General features: G+C 41.0%; 1 protein-coding gene and 1 long non-coding RNA gene across 7 annotated transcripts in view; one reads left to right on the top strand and one right to left on the bottom strand.

Moving 5' to 3' along the window:
• The window catches only part of ZWILCH (zwilch kinetochore protein), a 37709-nt gene that overhangs the window by 9179 nt on the left and 12740 nt on the right, over positions 1–15790 (top strand). For 5 of the 6 annotated variants that reach the window (XM_045449346.1, XM_045449348.1, XM_045449347.1 and 2 more), the window contains 9 exons: positions 1345–1463; positions 4904–5103; positions 6756–6826; positions 7172–7327; positions 8603–8674; positions 12838–12931; positions 13458–13507; positions 14305–14410; positions 14930–15009. In XM_045449346.1, the coding sequence (XP_045305302.1) occupies positions 1345–1463; positions 4904–5103; positions 6756–6826; positions 7172–7327; positions 8603–8674; positions 12838–12931; positions 13458–13507; positions 14305–14410; positions 14930–15009 (948 nt within the window). Of the gene's footprint in view, positions 1–497; positions 712–1344; positions 1464–3781; positions 3939–4903; positions 5104–6755; positions 6827–7171; positions 7328–8602; positions 8675–12837; positions 12932–13457; positions 13508–14304; positions 14411–14929; positions 15010–15790 lie in introns of all 6 variants that reach the window. The other variant, XM_045449349.1, reaches the window with a different exon arrangement.
• On the bottom strand, positions 9881–10225 carry LOC123582854. Its single transcript, XR_006704616.1, has 2 exons — positions 10109–10225; positions 9881–9927 (listed from the first exon to the last, which is right to left on the bottom strand). It is a non-coding gene; the product is annotated as an uncharacterized LOC123582854 (long non-coding RNA).

Here is a 15790-nt window from a genome sequence, read left to right as displayed (position 1 = left end):
CCTTCATGTTGTCTGGATGGGCATTATGGCAAATGAACAGGGAGCTTTTTATTTTAATGCATACAAAAACTCCTTTTGAAGAGGGGGGTAACTTGTTTGTTATATTAATAAAATGGTGTCATTACTCCTTATCTATGGTAGACAGATGTTTGGAAAATAATTATAGGTGAATTAAATGGTTGAGTTTAGACTTTTGCTCTGGGGAGAAGGGAAAATGTATATAGAGCAAAAATGGAATAAACAAAGATGGTCAGATGAAGGTGAGTTACCTAGGAAAAGATAAGGTGAGCCAAGGGGGATGTGGAGATCTGGGTTAGGAGACTAGTGGGGATGCAGCTTGCAGTTGGGAGAAGGTTCCTGGAATTCATTGGGACCCTGGCATTTTTGGATGAGGAACAATTAAGACTATTGTCTCTGCAAAGATCGGTAGTGCTTAAGGCACAAATTTTAAGTAAATGGGTATTAGAAAAAAAAAATAACATTTTGGGTACCACCAGTTCTAGGAACTATTTGGAGAGCTGGGCTTGGAAGGGAAAGAGGTCTGCAGTCTGGCAAAAGAAGTTCAAAGTCGAGGAAATATTCAGATCTGATACCTGTTAAGTGGGCAGAGGATTTACTGCCCAAAGAGCTTCAGGGATAAGAACCTGAGTTTTGAAGTCAGACTGCCTAGATTCAGAGGTTGCCTTTGCCACTCACTGGCTGTTATTTTAGGTGAGTTATTTAGCCATTTGCTACCTCAGTTTTCCCATCTAAAAACAGGGTTGTTAATAGTATCTATTTCAGGGTTTTTATGAAAAGTAAAAGAAAACTGAGAATAGTGGTTGGTATATTGTAATGCTCAGGAAATGTTAACTCTTGTGCTTATTGTTTTTATTGGCAAGGCTGAGCTGTTTACTTAAATGTGTAGATATTAGAAACATAGATTTATTTCAGAACCTGTAACACAAATGAGAGCTGCTAATCCTAAGAGGAGCAGATTTGAGGAGTAAGGGCTGTGGACCTTTGAGTTTGGGGAGTGCGAAATTGAGAGTCTCCCATGGGTTTCCCCATGGGGTGCTTTGTCTTTCATTCAGCTTTTTATATGTATCTGAGTACTTCCTTTTCTAATGGCATCAGATGCTTCTGCTGTCAGTAGCAACTTCATTATCTTTTTATAGGGCAGTGGAAATGCTTGTAATGGCAAAATTTATTGGTACCAGACTGCTTTGTAGCTATGCTTCTTGGCATAACCCAATCATTTGTGCTTAAGGTTTAGAAACCAGTACATTGTGTTCTAGCATAGTAAAGAACTGACTGGTGAGTGTTCTTTTACCTGGCTAAATAATTAAAAAAATATTTCTAAAGCCTTTAGAGAAGGAAGAAACAAGTCATGCTGAAGAACTACAGTCTGAAGAAACTGCTATTTCTGATTTCTCTACTGGGGAGAATGTTGGACCACTTGCTTTACCAGTTGGGAGAGCAAGGTAAGTTTTTCTTAGTGTCAGGCTGGGAGGAGGGCTGGAGGCTGGGATTTAAAGTGTTCTTACAAACATTGTGGAAAAAAAAGTCTATATCTAATCCAGATCCCTCCTCCTCCCTCTCCCTCTCCCTCTCCTCCCCCACCCTCTCCTTCTGGACGTGTATACCCAACTCTGCATGGATAGCTTTAGTTGAATATCCCATAGGTATCCCAAGCGTGACCAAGAAGACTGTGTTGTCATCCACTTCTCCACTCCCATATACCGTTTATTGTTGTTGCTTCTCAATTTCTTTGTATTTGGTACCCCTACAGTCTTTTTTCCTTGCTTCTGCCAGAGTGATTTTTTTTTTTAATTCTTTTTGATGTTTATTTATTTTTTTGAGAGAGGCAGAGTGTGAGCGGGGCGGCAGGGGGCAGAGAGAGAGAGAGGGAGACACAGAATTTGAAACAGGCTCCAGGCTCTGAGCTGTCAGACATGGGGCTTGAACCCACGGACCGTGAGATCATGACCTGAGCCGAAGCTGGATGCTTAATCGACTGAGCCACCCAGGTGCCCCCAGAGTGATCTCTATAAATCCCTGAAGGCCTGATCATGTTGTTTCCTAGCTTAAAAATCCTTCAGTGGTTCTCCTTGCCTCATGATAAGATCCAGATTTCTTATGAATAGAAGCCTTCATTGTAGAGTCCGGTGGCCCTCTTCCCGGCTGCCATGCTCAGTGGGCATTTGGAAATATGCAGGGGCACTTTTTGGTTGTTACAGTGACTAAGGCGAGCAGTTGGCCTGGGCAATGTTCAGTAAACATCCTGCAGTGCATGGGGCTCTGCACAAGGAGGAATCCTCCCACCCAGACGCCAGTAGTACCCCTGTTAGAACCCCTGCTGCCCCTGTCTGCCTTGCCAGCCTCACTTTCTGCCTCCTCACTGTGCAGTTCTCCCTGGCTGGCCTCTCTCACCTCCAGAACCAAAGTGTTTGCCAGGAAGGATTTCTGGAGGATAGAGCCATATAAATAATAACATTAGACAGTAAGGACTATAACAATATTCACAAAGTGATTCTTTTTCATGGTGGTTTTTTGTTTTGCTATGTTGAAGCTTTTAACATTTTTATGTGGTTAAATCGATCAATCCTTTATGGCTTCTGGATTTTAAGTCATATTTGGCCTTTTTTCTCTTCTCCCCCCACAACTTAAACATTATTTGTATTGTTTTTCTCTGTCCGGTGTTTGTTTTGATTTATCCATATGGTTATCATTGCTTTGCTTTGCATTACAGACCTTCCTTTTGGAATTACTGTATTTGCTTTTTGAAGTACAGTCCCTTAGAAATTCCGTTGTTGAACATCTGTTGGTAATAAATTAAGTTTTCATCTCTTTGAAAATTTTAAGCCATGTTTTTTGGTACCTTTTAATTTTGATACACTTTCAGATTTAGAGAAATGTTGAAAGAGTAGTGCAGGAACTTCTCTATACCCATAACTCCGATTCACCAGTTAGTTACACTTTGCCGCATCTGCTTTGTCTTTCTCTCTCTTATTCCACCTCCTATTCTTCCCCCACTCTGCCACCTTTATAAGGTACTCATATCACCCACACACATTTTTAAAAACATTTATTTTGAGAGAGAGAGCGTGTGCCTGCATCAGTGGGGGAGGAGCAGAGAGAGGGGGAGAGAGAATCTCGCACTGTCAGCGCAGAGCCCGACTTGGACTCGATCTCACGAAACTGTGAGCTCATGACCTGAGCCAGAATCAAAAGTCAGACGCTTAACTGACTGAGCCACCCAGGCACCCCTATCTGTAGTGAAGTATTTAGTGGTAAAGGAACACTGTCTCCAACATACTGTCGATATTTCATTAAAAAATGTGTGTGGGGGTGCCTGGGTGGCTCAGTCAGTTAAGTGTCTGTCTCTTGATTTTGGCTCAGATCATGATCTCATGAGTTGGTGAGATTGAGTCCCGAGTCAGGTTCTATGGGATTCTCCCTCCCTCTCTCTGCCCCTCCCCTGCTTGTGCATGTGTTTCTTCTTTCTCTTTCTCTCTCTCAAAATAAACATTTAAATAAATAAATACTTCACTAGGTATTGGCTAAGAACAATTATATTCTCTTATGTAATCACAGAACAATGATCAAAATCTGGAAGTTTAACACTGTTATGGTGCTGTTACCTAATTCACAGTCTATTCAATTTTCCTTAAGTGTTCAGTGACCAATGACCTCAAGCATCTTTTCATGTGCTGATTGACTCCTTTTTTGCCCCAGCTTTATTGAGGTGTAATTAACATATCCTACCTATTTCGTCTATTTCTTTTGCTTAATCTCACAGACTGCTTTCACTCCTACTGAACCTCTACCCTTAACCTAATTGGATTCCCCATTGGTAGAAGTTATGATCCTGTCACATTCTTGTCACTTCCTGCTGTGTGCATCTTGATCTGCCTGGTGTGCCCTTCTCCCACTTCTTCACTGGGTGAATTGTTTATGTATTTTGCCACTTAGTTTCCGGGTTTTTGTTTCTGGGATACTGGGGTATTGGAATTTATAATCAGAAACATATCTGGTCTTTGTCCACGGTTCCTGGCAAGGAGTCCCTAAAACCCTTGTAATTTCTTAAGTGGGAAGAAAGAGAGGTGTCTTCTGTGATGTTAATGAGATGGCTTTTGGAAAGTCCCTAAGTAACCGGTTTGGGGGTTGTTAGGGGAACCAACCCAGTGATTTTGAGGGTTAGAATATTTAGCCCCACCCCTACCTTCAGAGAAGGGAGAAAGGCTGGAGGCTGAGTTCAGTCACCAGTGGCTGGTGATTGATCAGTTCATGTCTGTATGATGAAGGCTCCATAAAAACCCAAAAGGAGAGTGTGTGGTGAGCCTTTGGGTTGGTGAACAGGTAGAGATTTGGGGAGAGTGGCTCACTGAGAGAGGGCATGGGTGCTCCACACCTTTCCGCATACCTTGCCCTGTGCCTCTCCCATCTGTCTGCTCCTGAGCTCTATCCTTTTATAATAAACCAGTGATCTAGCAAGTAAAATGTTTTTCTGAGTTCTGTGAGCTGCTCTAGCAAATTAATCGAACCCAAAGAGGAGGTTGTTAGAACGTCTGGTTCACAGCTGGCCCTTCAGAAGCACAGGTGTCAACCTGGACTTGCATTTGGCATCTAAAAGTAGGGGGTGGAGCCAGTCTTGTAGGACTGAGCCTTAATCTGTGGGATCTGATGCTGTCTCTGGGTAGATAGTGTCAGAATTGAGTTGAATTGTAGGATACCTGGCTGGTGTTAGAATTACTTGGTATGAGGAAAACTCCCACATAATACAGTTGGTGCAGAATCTTGGTGATCAGAAGTAGGATCAGTGTCACAATCGTAGATACCCTTCGTAGTATCTTTGAAAAAGAAAAGTTGACTGGTCAGCAGTCACTATTTATAATTTATTCTTCGTACTCTTGTTTTCAAGGCAGTTAATTGGACTTTACACTATGGCTCACAATCCTAATATGACCCACTTGAAGATTAATCATCCAGTTACTGCCCTTCCTGCCCTGTGGGTGAGGTGTGACAGTTCAGATCCTGAAGGGACCTGTTGGCTGGGAGCTGAGCTTGTCACCACAAATGACAACATTACAGGAATTGTCTTATATACGGTCAGTTCTAAAGGTGAGAGCTCACTCTTCTTACTTTTGTGGGGGTGTGAGTATTTATTTGGGTCGTTATTGTGCTGTGATTTGTACTGAAAACTGAAATTGTTAAGAGGGGAAGTGCACACGATGGAACTTGTCAGCCACTATGGACCTACTCCGGTGTGTAACTTGGGGCATACAGGAGATACTCCAGAAACAGATCTCCAAAACTCTGAACAGAAGTTTATGGTTTTGTTTACTAGTTTTATTTGGGTTTCATTTGATTTATATGTGTGTATTTTTGGAAATTTTCATTGGAAGATAAAAAAAATTGAATGTAATGACAATATAATTCCGATCTCATAGTAGATGTTTAATTATACTTTTGGTAGAAGCATTGTTACTGAACCCTAAAATCAGATTTGTGTGTTCAGTCTGCAGTAAACCTAATCCCTGAGTCACTGGGTTTGAGGCTGAGAAAGTTTTATACTCAGAAGGGCAGCTCATTGAGAGGGCTGGGGAGTAATCCCCAAACTGCCTTCCTGACTGAGATTAGAGCAAGTTTTTTATAATCATAGGAGTTGAGATCGCATACTTACTGAGGAAAAGGATGGGGGAAGCTTGTGACTATGCTTGGGGAAAGATGGAGCGTGCACATTGAGCAAATGTATGTAACGTCTATCCCACGTTCCCTTTGGAGTGGAGATTAACCCCAGAACAAGGCATGATATGCTTCAAGAGCCCGTATAAATTGGATAATGGCGTCCGGGGCTTGTTACCTTGGGGATGCAGAGCCTTGCTTTTTCATTGGCTGGAGCCATTTCCGTCGACCCCGAGTCCAGGTTTCTAGAGAGACATCTAGTAGATTTATTAGTGGGATCTGAAAAGACACAATAGCTGATTAGAGGGAAACAGGTCTCTGAAAAACAAGCTTTAAATTTTCTGCTGTTTCAACTTCTTTTATCGTATGGGGCATGGTTTCAGTATTGGCCTTTGCTCCACTTTTCTTCCCCCCTCCCTTTTTTTTAAATGTTTATTTATTTATTTAGAGAGAGAAGAATGTGCGCACAAGTGGGGGGCAGGTGGGCAGAGAGAAAGGGAGAGAGAATCCCAAGCAGGCTTCCTGTTGTCAGCATAGAGCCCAACTTGACTCGGGGCTCCATTTCACGAACTGGACCATGAGATCATGATCTGAGCCAAAATCAAGAGTTGGATGCTTAACCGACTGAGCCACGCAGGCAACCCCCGGCCCCCCCCCCCCCCCCCGCAACTTTCCTCCTTCTGTCAACATTTCATCTGAGGATTTATTTAATTTTAACAATTACTAGTGTTAAGTTGTGGTGCCCTTAGAATTTGAGGGATCCTAGTTTTTTTTAGCTCTAACCATAGAATTTTGAATTGTACCTTTTTTTTTTTTTTTTAATTTTTATTTATTTATTTTTTTAACGTTTATTTATTTTTGGGACAGAGAGAGACAGAGCATGAACGGGGGAGGGGCAGAGAGAGAGGGAGACACAGAATCGGAAACAGGCTCCAGGCTCTGAGCCATCAGCCCAGAGCCCGACGCGGGGCTCGAACTCACGGACCGCGAGATCGTGACCTGGCTGAAGTCAGACGCTTAACCGACTGCGCCACCCAGGCGCCCCTGAATTGTACCTTTAAAATGATGTTTCCTTTTATGTCTTATAGCTGATAAAAATTATTCTGTAAATCTTGAAGACCTAAAAAGTTCACATAAGAAAAGACATCACTTGTCTACTGTAAGTATTTCTCTTCTGCTCACGTTATTTTCTTCAAACTGTTATGGATGTGCCTCCCTTGTTTAATGCTTTTTTCACTCCTAATAGGACTAGATGTGTTTTTTTTATAGTATCAAAATGTTTGTGTTTATTTTTATATTGGCTAGTGACTAAAAGTAGATGCCTTCTTGCTTTTTAGCCAGTCTCTGTGATGAAAAAGAATGGTCTTATTTTTCCATTTGGGATAAAATTGTGGTGCTTTTTCTTTTGCTGGGAAAAGAACCAAGGTAGTTTCGATAATGGGCCTTTGGCCATGTGAAAGCGTAGCTAACAGAGGGTCGGGTTGGCTGGATATGCTTTTTTCAGGTAACAGCCAGGGGCTTTGCCCAGTATGAGCTGTTTAAGTCCACGGCCTTGGACGACACACTTGCCGCATCACAGACTACGATCACTTTGGATATTTCCTGGAGTCCCGTGGATGAGATTCTTCAAACCCCTCCACTTTCCTCAACTGCAACCCTGGTAGGAGCAAACTTTATCTTATGTTGAATTTATTCAGTGTGGATTTACTCTTCGCTTGCTTGTTGCTGGTGCTGCATGCTGCCAGCGCCAGCCCTAGCCCTCGCCGGACAGCTCTGAGGCCCAGCTCACCCCTGAGGTCTCACCAGGGCAGTGGGTGGAGGTTTTGCCGGGCGATCTGATCTGTCAGTTGCCCACAGTGCTGCAGTTATGTAACTTAAGAGTTTTCTAGTGATTAATAAAGTCTCTTGAGTTGGGACCCGAGTGAAATGATCAAAATGACTTATCTCTCCTGTTCTTAAAAGATTGCAGATACTGGCAATACAGTAACTTGCATTAAATTTTGTATTTTCATAAAAGTGTTTGCTAGTATCATTATTATTTAGTTTGTGTTCAAAATTTTTTCTAGTTGTTATGTATTCGTTAGATACGCTTAGCAATTTGGGCTGTCAGGCCTTTTCGCTTTATATTTATATTTCTAGGCATCTGACTTAAGTTAATCGGAATTGCTGGCAAAAAATTTATGTACAAAGATAGTTTCATATCGTGATAATAACCGTGTTTCTAAAATATTAAAAACAAACCTGAATGTTCAATAGGGAAATGATTAAAGTAGATTTCCCTAATGAAATATTGTATATTCTTTAAAAATCATGATGTAAAATGTCTTTAATAATAACAGGATATTCTTATTAAGCAGAAAAAAGGAAGATGTACAAAACAGTGTATACCGTAGGATCTCAACTATGTTTTAAAAAACTGTACACGGAAGCCTGGACGGGGCTAATTGTTATTCCCCCAGGGTGGCGGGATTATGGATAATTATGTTCTTAATGCTTTTCTCTTCTGGCTAAGACAGTACACTGTTGGTTTAGTTAGGAGTCTACTGAACATATTTATTAGGGGGCGGTTATTTTTGGTACGTGGAAATGAATGCTAAGTTTGTCATTGGGTCTTAAGATGTATTTGTTTACATTTCTCCCACGTGTCTTTTGGAAATTCAGTGGGAAAGGGCAGGAGAGCAGATGTTCCACATAGGTAGGATGGCGGAGTCGAGAGTGGGTGGTGGCATGAGTTTAGGTTACTGTATCGGGATGGACAGGATCTATGGTGTCTCTGGGTATGATATTCTAAGTGCAGTATTACCCTACTTACGTTCATTAGTGCTTTAGGAAATACATGTTTTAATGTGTGGGGAATTTGAAACGCAAGTAACTGTGACCCTTGTGCAGAAAAGATGGGATTTCCAGTGAAAACTGACTTTGGGAACTTTTTTAGAATATTAAAGTGGAATCGGGAGAGCCCAGAGGTCCTTTGAATCATCTCCAGAGAGAAGTGAAATTTCTCCTTGTGAGTATCCTACTGGAATTTGTAACTTGCATTAAACTTTACATTTTCATAAAAGTGTTTGCTAGTATCATTATTATTTAGTTTGTGTTCAAAATTTGTTCCAGTTGTTATGTATTCATTAGATATGCTCGGCAATTCGGGCTGTCTGATTTTACTGTGTGGTAGTTGTCCTTTACGGGTATCCTTTGTTAGATAGTTTATAGCTGCTCTTCTTCCACCTTTTTACGAGAGTATTTGGTTTCTATTCTTACAGTGGATTCCCCTCTTTTAGGTGGATCAGCTGCCAATTTATGCCAAACGCGTGTATAATCTGCTTGTTAATAACTGGGATTTTGATTCATGCTAAAGATTAATGAGCATGTGTTTCAAGAACTTTATGTTTTGTTGAGTTTTACTCCATTCTACAAATTGAATCTCAAGAAGGTGTCCTGCCTACTTCTTTTCTTTTTTTTTTTTTTTTTTAAATTTTTTTTTTTTCAACGTTTATTTATTTTTGGGACAGAGAGAGACAGAGCATGAACGGGGGAGGGGCAGAGAGAGAGGGAGACACAGAATCGGAAACAGGCTCCAGGCTCTGAGCCATCAGCCCAGAGCCCGACGCGGGGCTCGAACTCACAGACCGCGAGATCGTAACCTGGCTGAAGTCGGACGCTTAACCGACTGCGCCACCCAGGCGCCCCTACTTCTTTTCTTTTTAAGCTTTATTGAGGTAGAAGTTATATCCCATAAAATCCACTTGTTTTAAGTATACAATTCAGTGGTTTTTAGTATACTTACAGAGTTGTACAACCGTGGCCATATATAATTTTAGAGCATTTTTATCATCCTAAAAAGAAACCCTGTGCTGATTAGCAGTCACCTCCCACCCTCACCAGCCTCTAGCAGCCAGTAATCTACTATTTTGTAGTACTCTGTTCTTTTCATTGCCAAATAGCATTCTATTATATAGATATACCACATTTTGTTAATCCATTCATCAGCTGATAGGCATTTCGATTGTTGTTACTTTTTGACTATTATGAATACTGCCATGAGCAGTCTAGAGCAAGTTTTATGGGACATATGTTTTCATATCTTCTGAATGGAGTTGCCGGGTCATTGTGGTAACTATGTTTAAGCTTTGGAGGAGCTGTCAAACCATAACTGTTTTCCAAAGTGGCTGTACAGTTTTACATTCCTACCAGCAGTTTCCGTTCCAGTTTTTCCGTATCCTTGCCAACACTTCGTGTGGTCTTATCATTATCAGAGCCATCCTAGTGGGGATGAAATGGTATCTCATTATGGTTTTGGTTTGCATTTCCCTGATGGCTACTGGCTTTGAAGAATCTTTTCCTGTTCTTTTTGGCTCTTACTTTTTTAGTTTAACCTCACACCCTACTTTTCCCACTGACCACCCCCCCCCCCCCGCCCCCAACCCTGGCCCGTTTACAGTACCTTGGTCCTGTCACTCTGTCACTTTGTGGTGAGTGTGTCTTGACCTGTGTAGTGTGCCCTTCTCCCACCCGTGTGCCGGGCGAGCTGTCTGTGACATCGTCACCAGGATGATCGCACTGCTCCCTCAGAATGGCATGTGTTGCCTCTGCTTTGTGCTGCCAGAGCACTTCACACACACCGCTTGTCGGGTGTTTATCAACCCCGCTAGTCTGTTTACTTCTCCGTCTCCCCTCCTACACTTGAGTGCCAGGTACTCTGTGTCCTCGACATCTGGCATGGTACCACGCATACATGGTACCTTTACCTCTGATTATTATTTCCCTTTTTGTACAAAACTTGGTACCTTTCTTTCTGGAAAGAATCCTTTCTCAGGATCCTTCCTGTGGCCTTCCATCATATTTCTCTCCACATGTCTCTGCCCTCCTCTCCCCACACACTGGCAGCTCTGACGAGCTCTGTCCATTCAGTGGTTTGACTAATATCTTTATGAGGGAACTCCAGACTCTCTTTTTCTTTTTCAATTATTTTTTTTAACGTTTATTTATTCTTGAGAGGCAAAGAGAGCACAAGCGGGGGAGGAGCAGAGGGAGAGGGAGGCAGAGAATTCGAAGCAGGCTGTCAGCACAGAGCCCGACGCAGGGCTCGAACCCATAAGCCGTGAGATCATGACCTGAGCTGAAGTCGGACGCTTAACTGACTGAGCCACCCAGATGCCCCCAGACTCTCTTCTTTTCTTTAAGCGGATACTGGTCCGCTGCTGTTGCTCTCAAACTCAGTATTTCCAAAAGGAAACTTGAGATCTTCTCCAGACTAGATCTCCCTCAGAGAACCTCCCATTTCTGGCTGTGGTTCTACCATTCCTTCAATTTTCCAGGCTAGAAACCTTATATTTTAGTTTAGTGAGAGCTATTTTTACTGCTACCGCTTAACTACCACAACTAGAAGCTGCCACTGTGTGCCATCCATGTGGTGCTAGATGGTTCAGTTACTTTGCTTGAGACATCAGTAGTTGGTTTGTGGAAGACCTGATTCAAAGACATGTCTGTCTGTCTGTCTGTCTGACTTGCAAGTCCATGTTTTGTTATAACCTCCCTTATAACTTCACAGGATCTTAGATGTGCACATGACCACAGTCTCTCCAAGTTCAATGCCTTGTATTTTTGTAAATTGATAGGGTTTTTTAAAAAATTTTTTCCTCATCTCCTTCCCTCTCTCCCTCCCTCCCTCCCTCTCTAATAAACTGTTCTTTTTTCGCCTTTAAGCTTTTTGTCACTGCCCATCTTAGTTAAGGCCCTTATCACCTCCTTCCTGGACCAGTCTAAAGGTCATTCATTGTTTCTCAACAGGGACACTGGTGGTGTTTTAGGCAGAATCATTCTTCGTGGTTTGGGAACACAAGGATGCTAACAACCTTGGCCCCTGCCAGATTAAATGCTCAAAGTGCCCCGGTACCTCCAGTCACTGTGACACCAAAAATTATCTGCAAATTTTTCCAAAGATCCCCTGGGGGTGGAAAATGATATCACTTCTATTGAGAAACCTTGTACTTCCTTTTTTCTTTAGAATCCATCTTGGGTATTTCTGACATGAATTTTTAACTACTTGGTCATGTCATTTTCCTACCAAACAATCAACAATGGCTGTTGTCTTTCATATGAAATAAATCTTTTCATGTTTTTGTTTCCTTTTTTTAAAGATTTTATTTTTAAGTAATCTCTATAACCAATGTGGGGCTTGAACTCAAGACCCTGAGATCAAGGGTCACATGTTCTTCTGACTGAGCCAGACAGGTGCCCCCAAAAATCTTTCCAGGTTTTAAGATCTGTATTTCTGTATAGCCCCTGTTCCTTCTGATCTCATTTCCCACCGTTCCCTGCATGTTTTCTCTGCCACAACCGGACTCCACCCCACCCTCTTCATCTTCTTCCATGCTCCTTCCCTTCTCTACAGCTCACAGTTCCCACATTTGAGTTCAGCTGATGTTTCACATTGTTCCCGTGGTGATTCCAGCCTATGTTGACCCCCTTTCCTTTGGTTTAGATAATGTATGTATAGGCATATACATTTATATTATTTTTATATAAACTTCCATTCAGTTTCACATTTGTTGTTCCCTGATTATTGCACCGGGATTATCGGTCCTTTTTTTTTTTTTTTTTTTTAATGTTTATTTTTGAGACAGAGAGAGAGAGCAAGCGAGGGAGGGGCAGAGAGAGAGGGAGACCCAGAATCCGAGGCAGGCTCCAGCCCCTGAGCTGTCAGCACAGAGCTTGACGCGGGGCTCGAACTCACGAACCGTGAAATCACGACCTGAGCCGAAGTCGGACACTTAACTGACTGAGCCACCCAGGTGCCCTGTTGGTCCTTTTTAACCAAAGTTAAAAGCATCTTCAGGGTAGGCTCATTACTCTGGAATCCTCAGCACCTATGCACATGGCATCATCGTTAGAACACCGTGTTTGGTATCGGATTACTGGGTGTATGTCCTTGAGCAAGTTACTTCACCTCTGGTCTCAGGAAAAGGGATGATGGTAATATCTGCCTGATGGGGTTTTTGTGAGGATTACGTACCATACTACATATAAAACACTTAGAACTATTCCTGGCTTGTGGTTAGTCATTCAAAAAATTTTATGATGACCAATATTATGAAATATATTCCTACTGATTAAATTATGTTTTTTGCTAAAAAATTTTGGGTTTCTTTTTTTTTTTTTAATCTCCCATAGGTCTTGGCTGATGGTTTGAGGACGGGTGTAAGCGAATGGCCTGAGCCTCTGGAAGTAAAGTCTGCTGTTGATCTTGTGCAGGAATTTCTGAATGGTCTTTGTTTTCCTAACTCATGCTCTCTTTATACTGTTTATTTTTCTTAGTTGCGAATTTATACTTTCTAAATTCAAAAATTAGTTGTCTTTTTAGGCGTGGTATTCCTTTTGCTTGGGATATATATGAAGCTGTGAGGTCTGTCATGGTCAGAGGGACAGATTTGTTCTGAATTACTAGTAGTAGAGGTCTAAGTAATTTTAAGAATTAATATTGAATTTAAATTTTATATATCGCAGCTGTATTCGAGATTGTATGAAAAGAGGGATGGAAGAGAAACCTTTGAGCACCTACCATGTGCCCAGCAATGTGTGTCAGGGGCTTTCACTGTATCTCAGAACACCCCCACACCCTTACCAGCTGGGTATCTATCATAACCTCCATTAGAGAGTTAAGTAATTTGCTAAAATCCCTGGTTGTATTTCTGCTGTCCTCATTTACCATTTGAAAGTAGGATTAGGATGGAAATAATTTAGAAAGCAGAAAGATAAAATCTAGAGTTAATAAGCTTTTGCTACTTTTCTAGACTTAAATAAGCTGGATGGATTTGGTGATTCTACAAAAAAAGACACAGAGGTAAGCAATCCTTATCAGTTAGCAACATGCACTGAAACAGCTTTTACGATTTGGTTGTACTGTTACCCTTCATGTCCTACCATTTCAAATGGATCTGGTACAGAAAGGCAGTGTTTTGAGGGTACTTTTTTTTCTTGGTCTTTAAAGTCAGCACTGGTGATTGTTTTCCTTAAGAACTAATAAATGCTTTTGATGAGAACTAATAAGTACATATTATTAGTTGATCAACTGAAGAGAAGCAGAAATGACTCTATGTTAATATGCTATAAGATGGTAATGCCTTTCTTGGTATCATTAAGTTAAGTTAAATAGGTTGTCATTTGATGAACAGGAAAATGGAGACAAATTCATTTAATTAAGTATTTTTGCATAGAAGGAAAGTTGAATGCTTGCTTTAGGCATCACACTTTTAAAACAATTTAAGGGTCCAATTTTTCACGGTCAGTTGATTTGTATCTCCTCATTAGTGAATGAAGTTCTAGAAAATTCACTCACATCTGTGGATCCACATTTCCTCAGAGCATGATTTAAAAGCTTGCTGTCCTTAAACTATTTTTCTTTTTGTTTCTTTTTTTTTTTTTTTAAGTCTATTTATTTATTTTGAGTTGGGGGATAAAGAGAATTTCAAGCAGGCTCTGTGCTGTCAGCACAGGTCCCGACTCGGGCTTTGATCCCACAAACCATGAGATCATGACCTGAGCTGACATCAAGACTTGGACGCTTAACCAACTGAACCACCCAGGCGCCCCTCTTTTCTTTTTTAATAAACTGAGTCTTCTCTAATGCTTCTTTCTCAGACAGTGAAGCATGACAGTGCTGCAGTTGACCGTACCATCGAGTGTCTTTTCACAGTGCGGGGCGATCTCGATTTTGCTGAGCAGCTGTGGTTCAAAATGAGCAGTAGTATGTGTCTACCATGATTGTAAAATAAAATGTTTCCTGTTATTTGTTAGGCTTACTTTTTAAGTCTTTGAAAATCATACAACGTGTACTATTAGTCTTGTGTGGAAGCCTGGTTCCTATTTTATCAGATTCATTTCTAATAATGTATTGGCACATTCTACTCAAGAATTGTACTAAGACAAGGCAATTTATAGAGTCCATTTTTCTCCTGCCTTGAGCATAAGACGTAGGTGGTTTTAATGTTATGTTTATATGAACCAAAACATACACCTTAGTGGCATTATAATTATTAGAAAAAGGAAAAGATGTTCCTTAATGTTTCACTGTGTTATTTTGTGACACTGAGTTTACTTTAGAAATGTGTTAAATCTTTCTATTCGTCTTTATTTTCTTTCCCTTTCCCCCATCCATAAAATACAGATACTTGTCCTCTACTTATTTGTGTATCCTTAAGATTAATGATATATTTGATCTGCAGAAATACCATGAAAGTAATGTTGGACTGACTTGTTTTGCAAGGTGTGATTTCTTATCAAGACTTGGTGAAATGTTTCACGCTGATCATCCAGAGTCTACAACGTGGTGATATACAACCATGGGTAGGTTTAGTAGTGTGCATTAGAACCCTTTTTCAGCAGCTGAGCATGAAGGTTAAGGCATAGGCTTGGGAACAGACTGCCTGAGTTTAATTCCAGCCCTGCTGCTTTCTTAGCTGTGTAAACTTGGGCAGGTGTCGTTAGGTCTCTGTGCCCCAGTTTCCTCATCTGTAAAGTAGGAGGAGGAAGAGTATCTACCTCGTGGTGTTGTTTTAGGGTTAAATATTCTCCAGATGTATCATGCACACCCTTTAAATCATTAATTTGTTTCTTCGGATCCACCCTGAGCTCTACACAGGAATATGTATCAAGATTTTACGCATTAGAATAGTTATCACAACCTCATTTCTGGTAGCAAAAAGTTATAAATGACATAAACTTCTCGTTAATGGACCATAAGTAAAGAATGATACAGCCACATCTTTGCTAAAAATGGTGCTGACAGATGATCGGTGGAGAAACGCTTACAATCTGCAGTAAAAAGAAAGGATTATCCACTATTGCATTAAAAAAGTAAATTTTGAAGGGAAAAACATGGATACAAATAAATCAGAATGTTAACAGCAGTCACCTCTGGTGCTAGGGTTACAAATGAGGTTTTCCAACTGCATTATACATTTCTATACTTAGGGATTTTCCACAATGAACTTGTGCTTTTACAATCAAGAGAAAGCTAAGTAAAAAACTAGAAACATTCCTCATTTTGTAGGAATTCTTTGAAATAGTGTATCTGCCAGTTCACGACTCTAAAACTTAGAAACTTCCATGGGTGGGAACAAAGATC

This window comes from Leopardus geoffroyi, chromosome B3, assembly GCF_018350155.1.
Source record: "Leopardus geoffroyi isolate Oge1 chromosome B3, O.geoffroyi_Oge1_pat1.0, whole genome shotgun sequence".
Classification (NCBI taxonomy): domain Eukaryota; kingdom Metazoa; phylum Chordata; class Mammalia; order Carnivora; family Felidae; genus Leopardus; species Leopardus geoffroyi.
The sequence above is the reverse complement of the archived record's forward strand: the minus strand, read 5'-3'. Positions and strand labels throughout refer to the sequence as shown.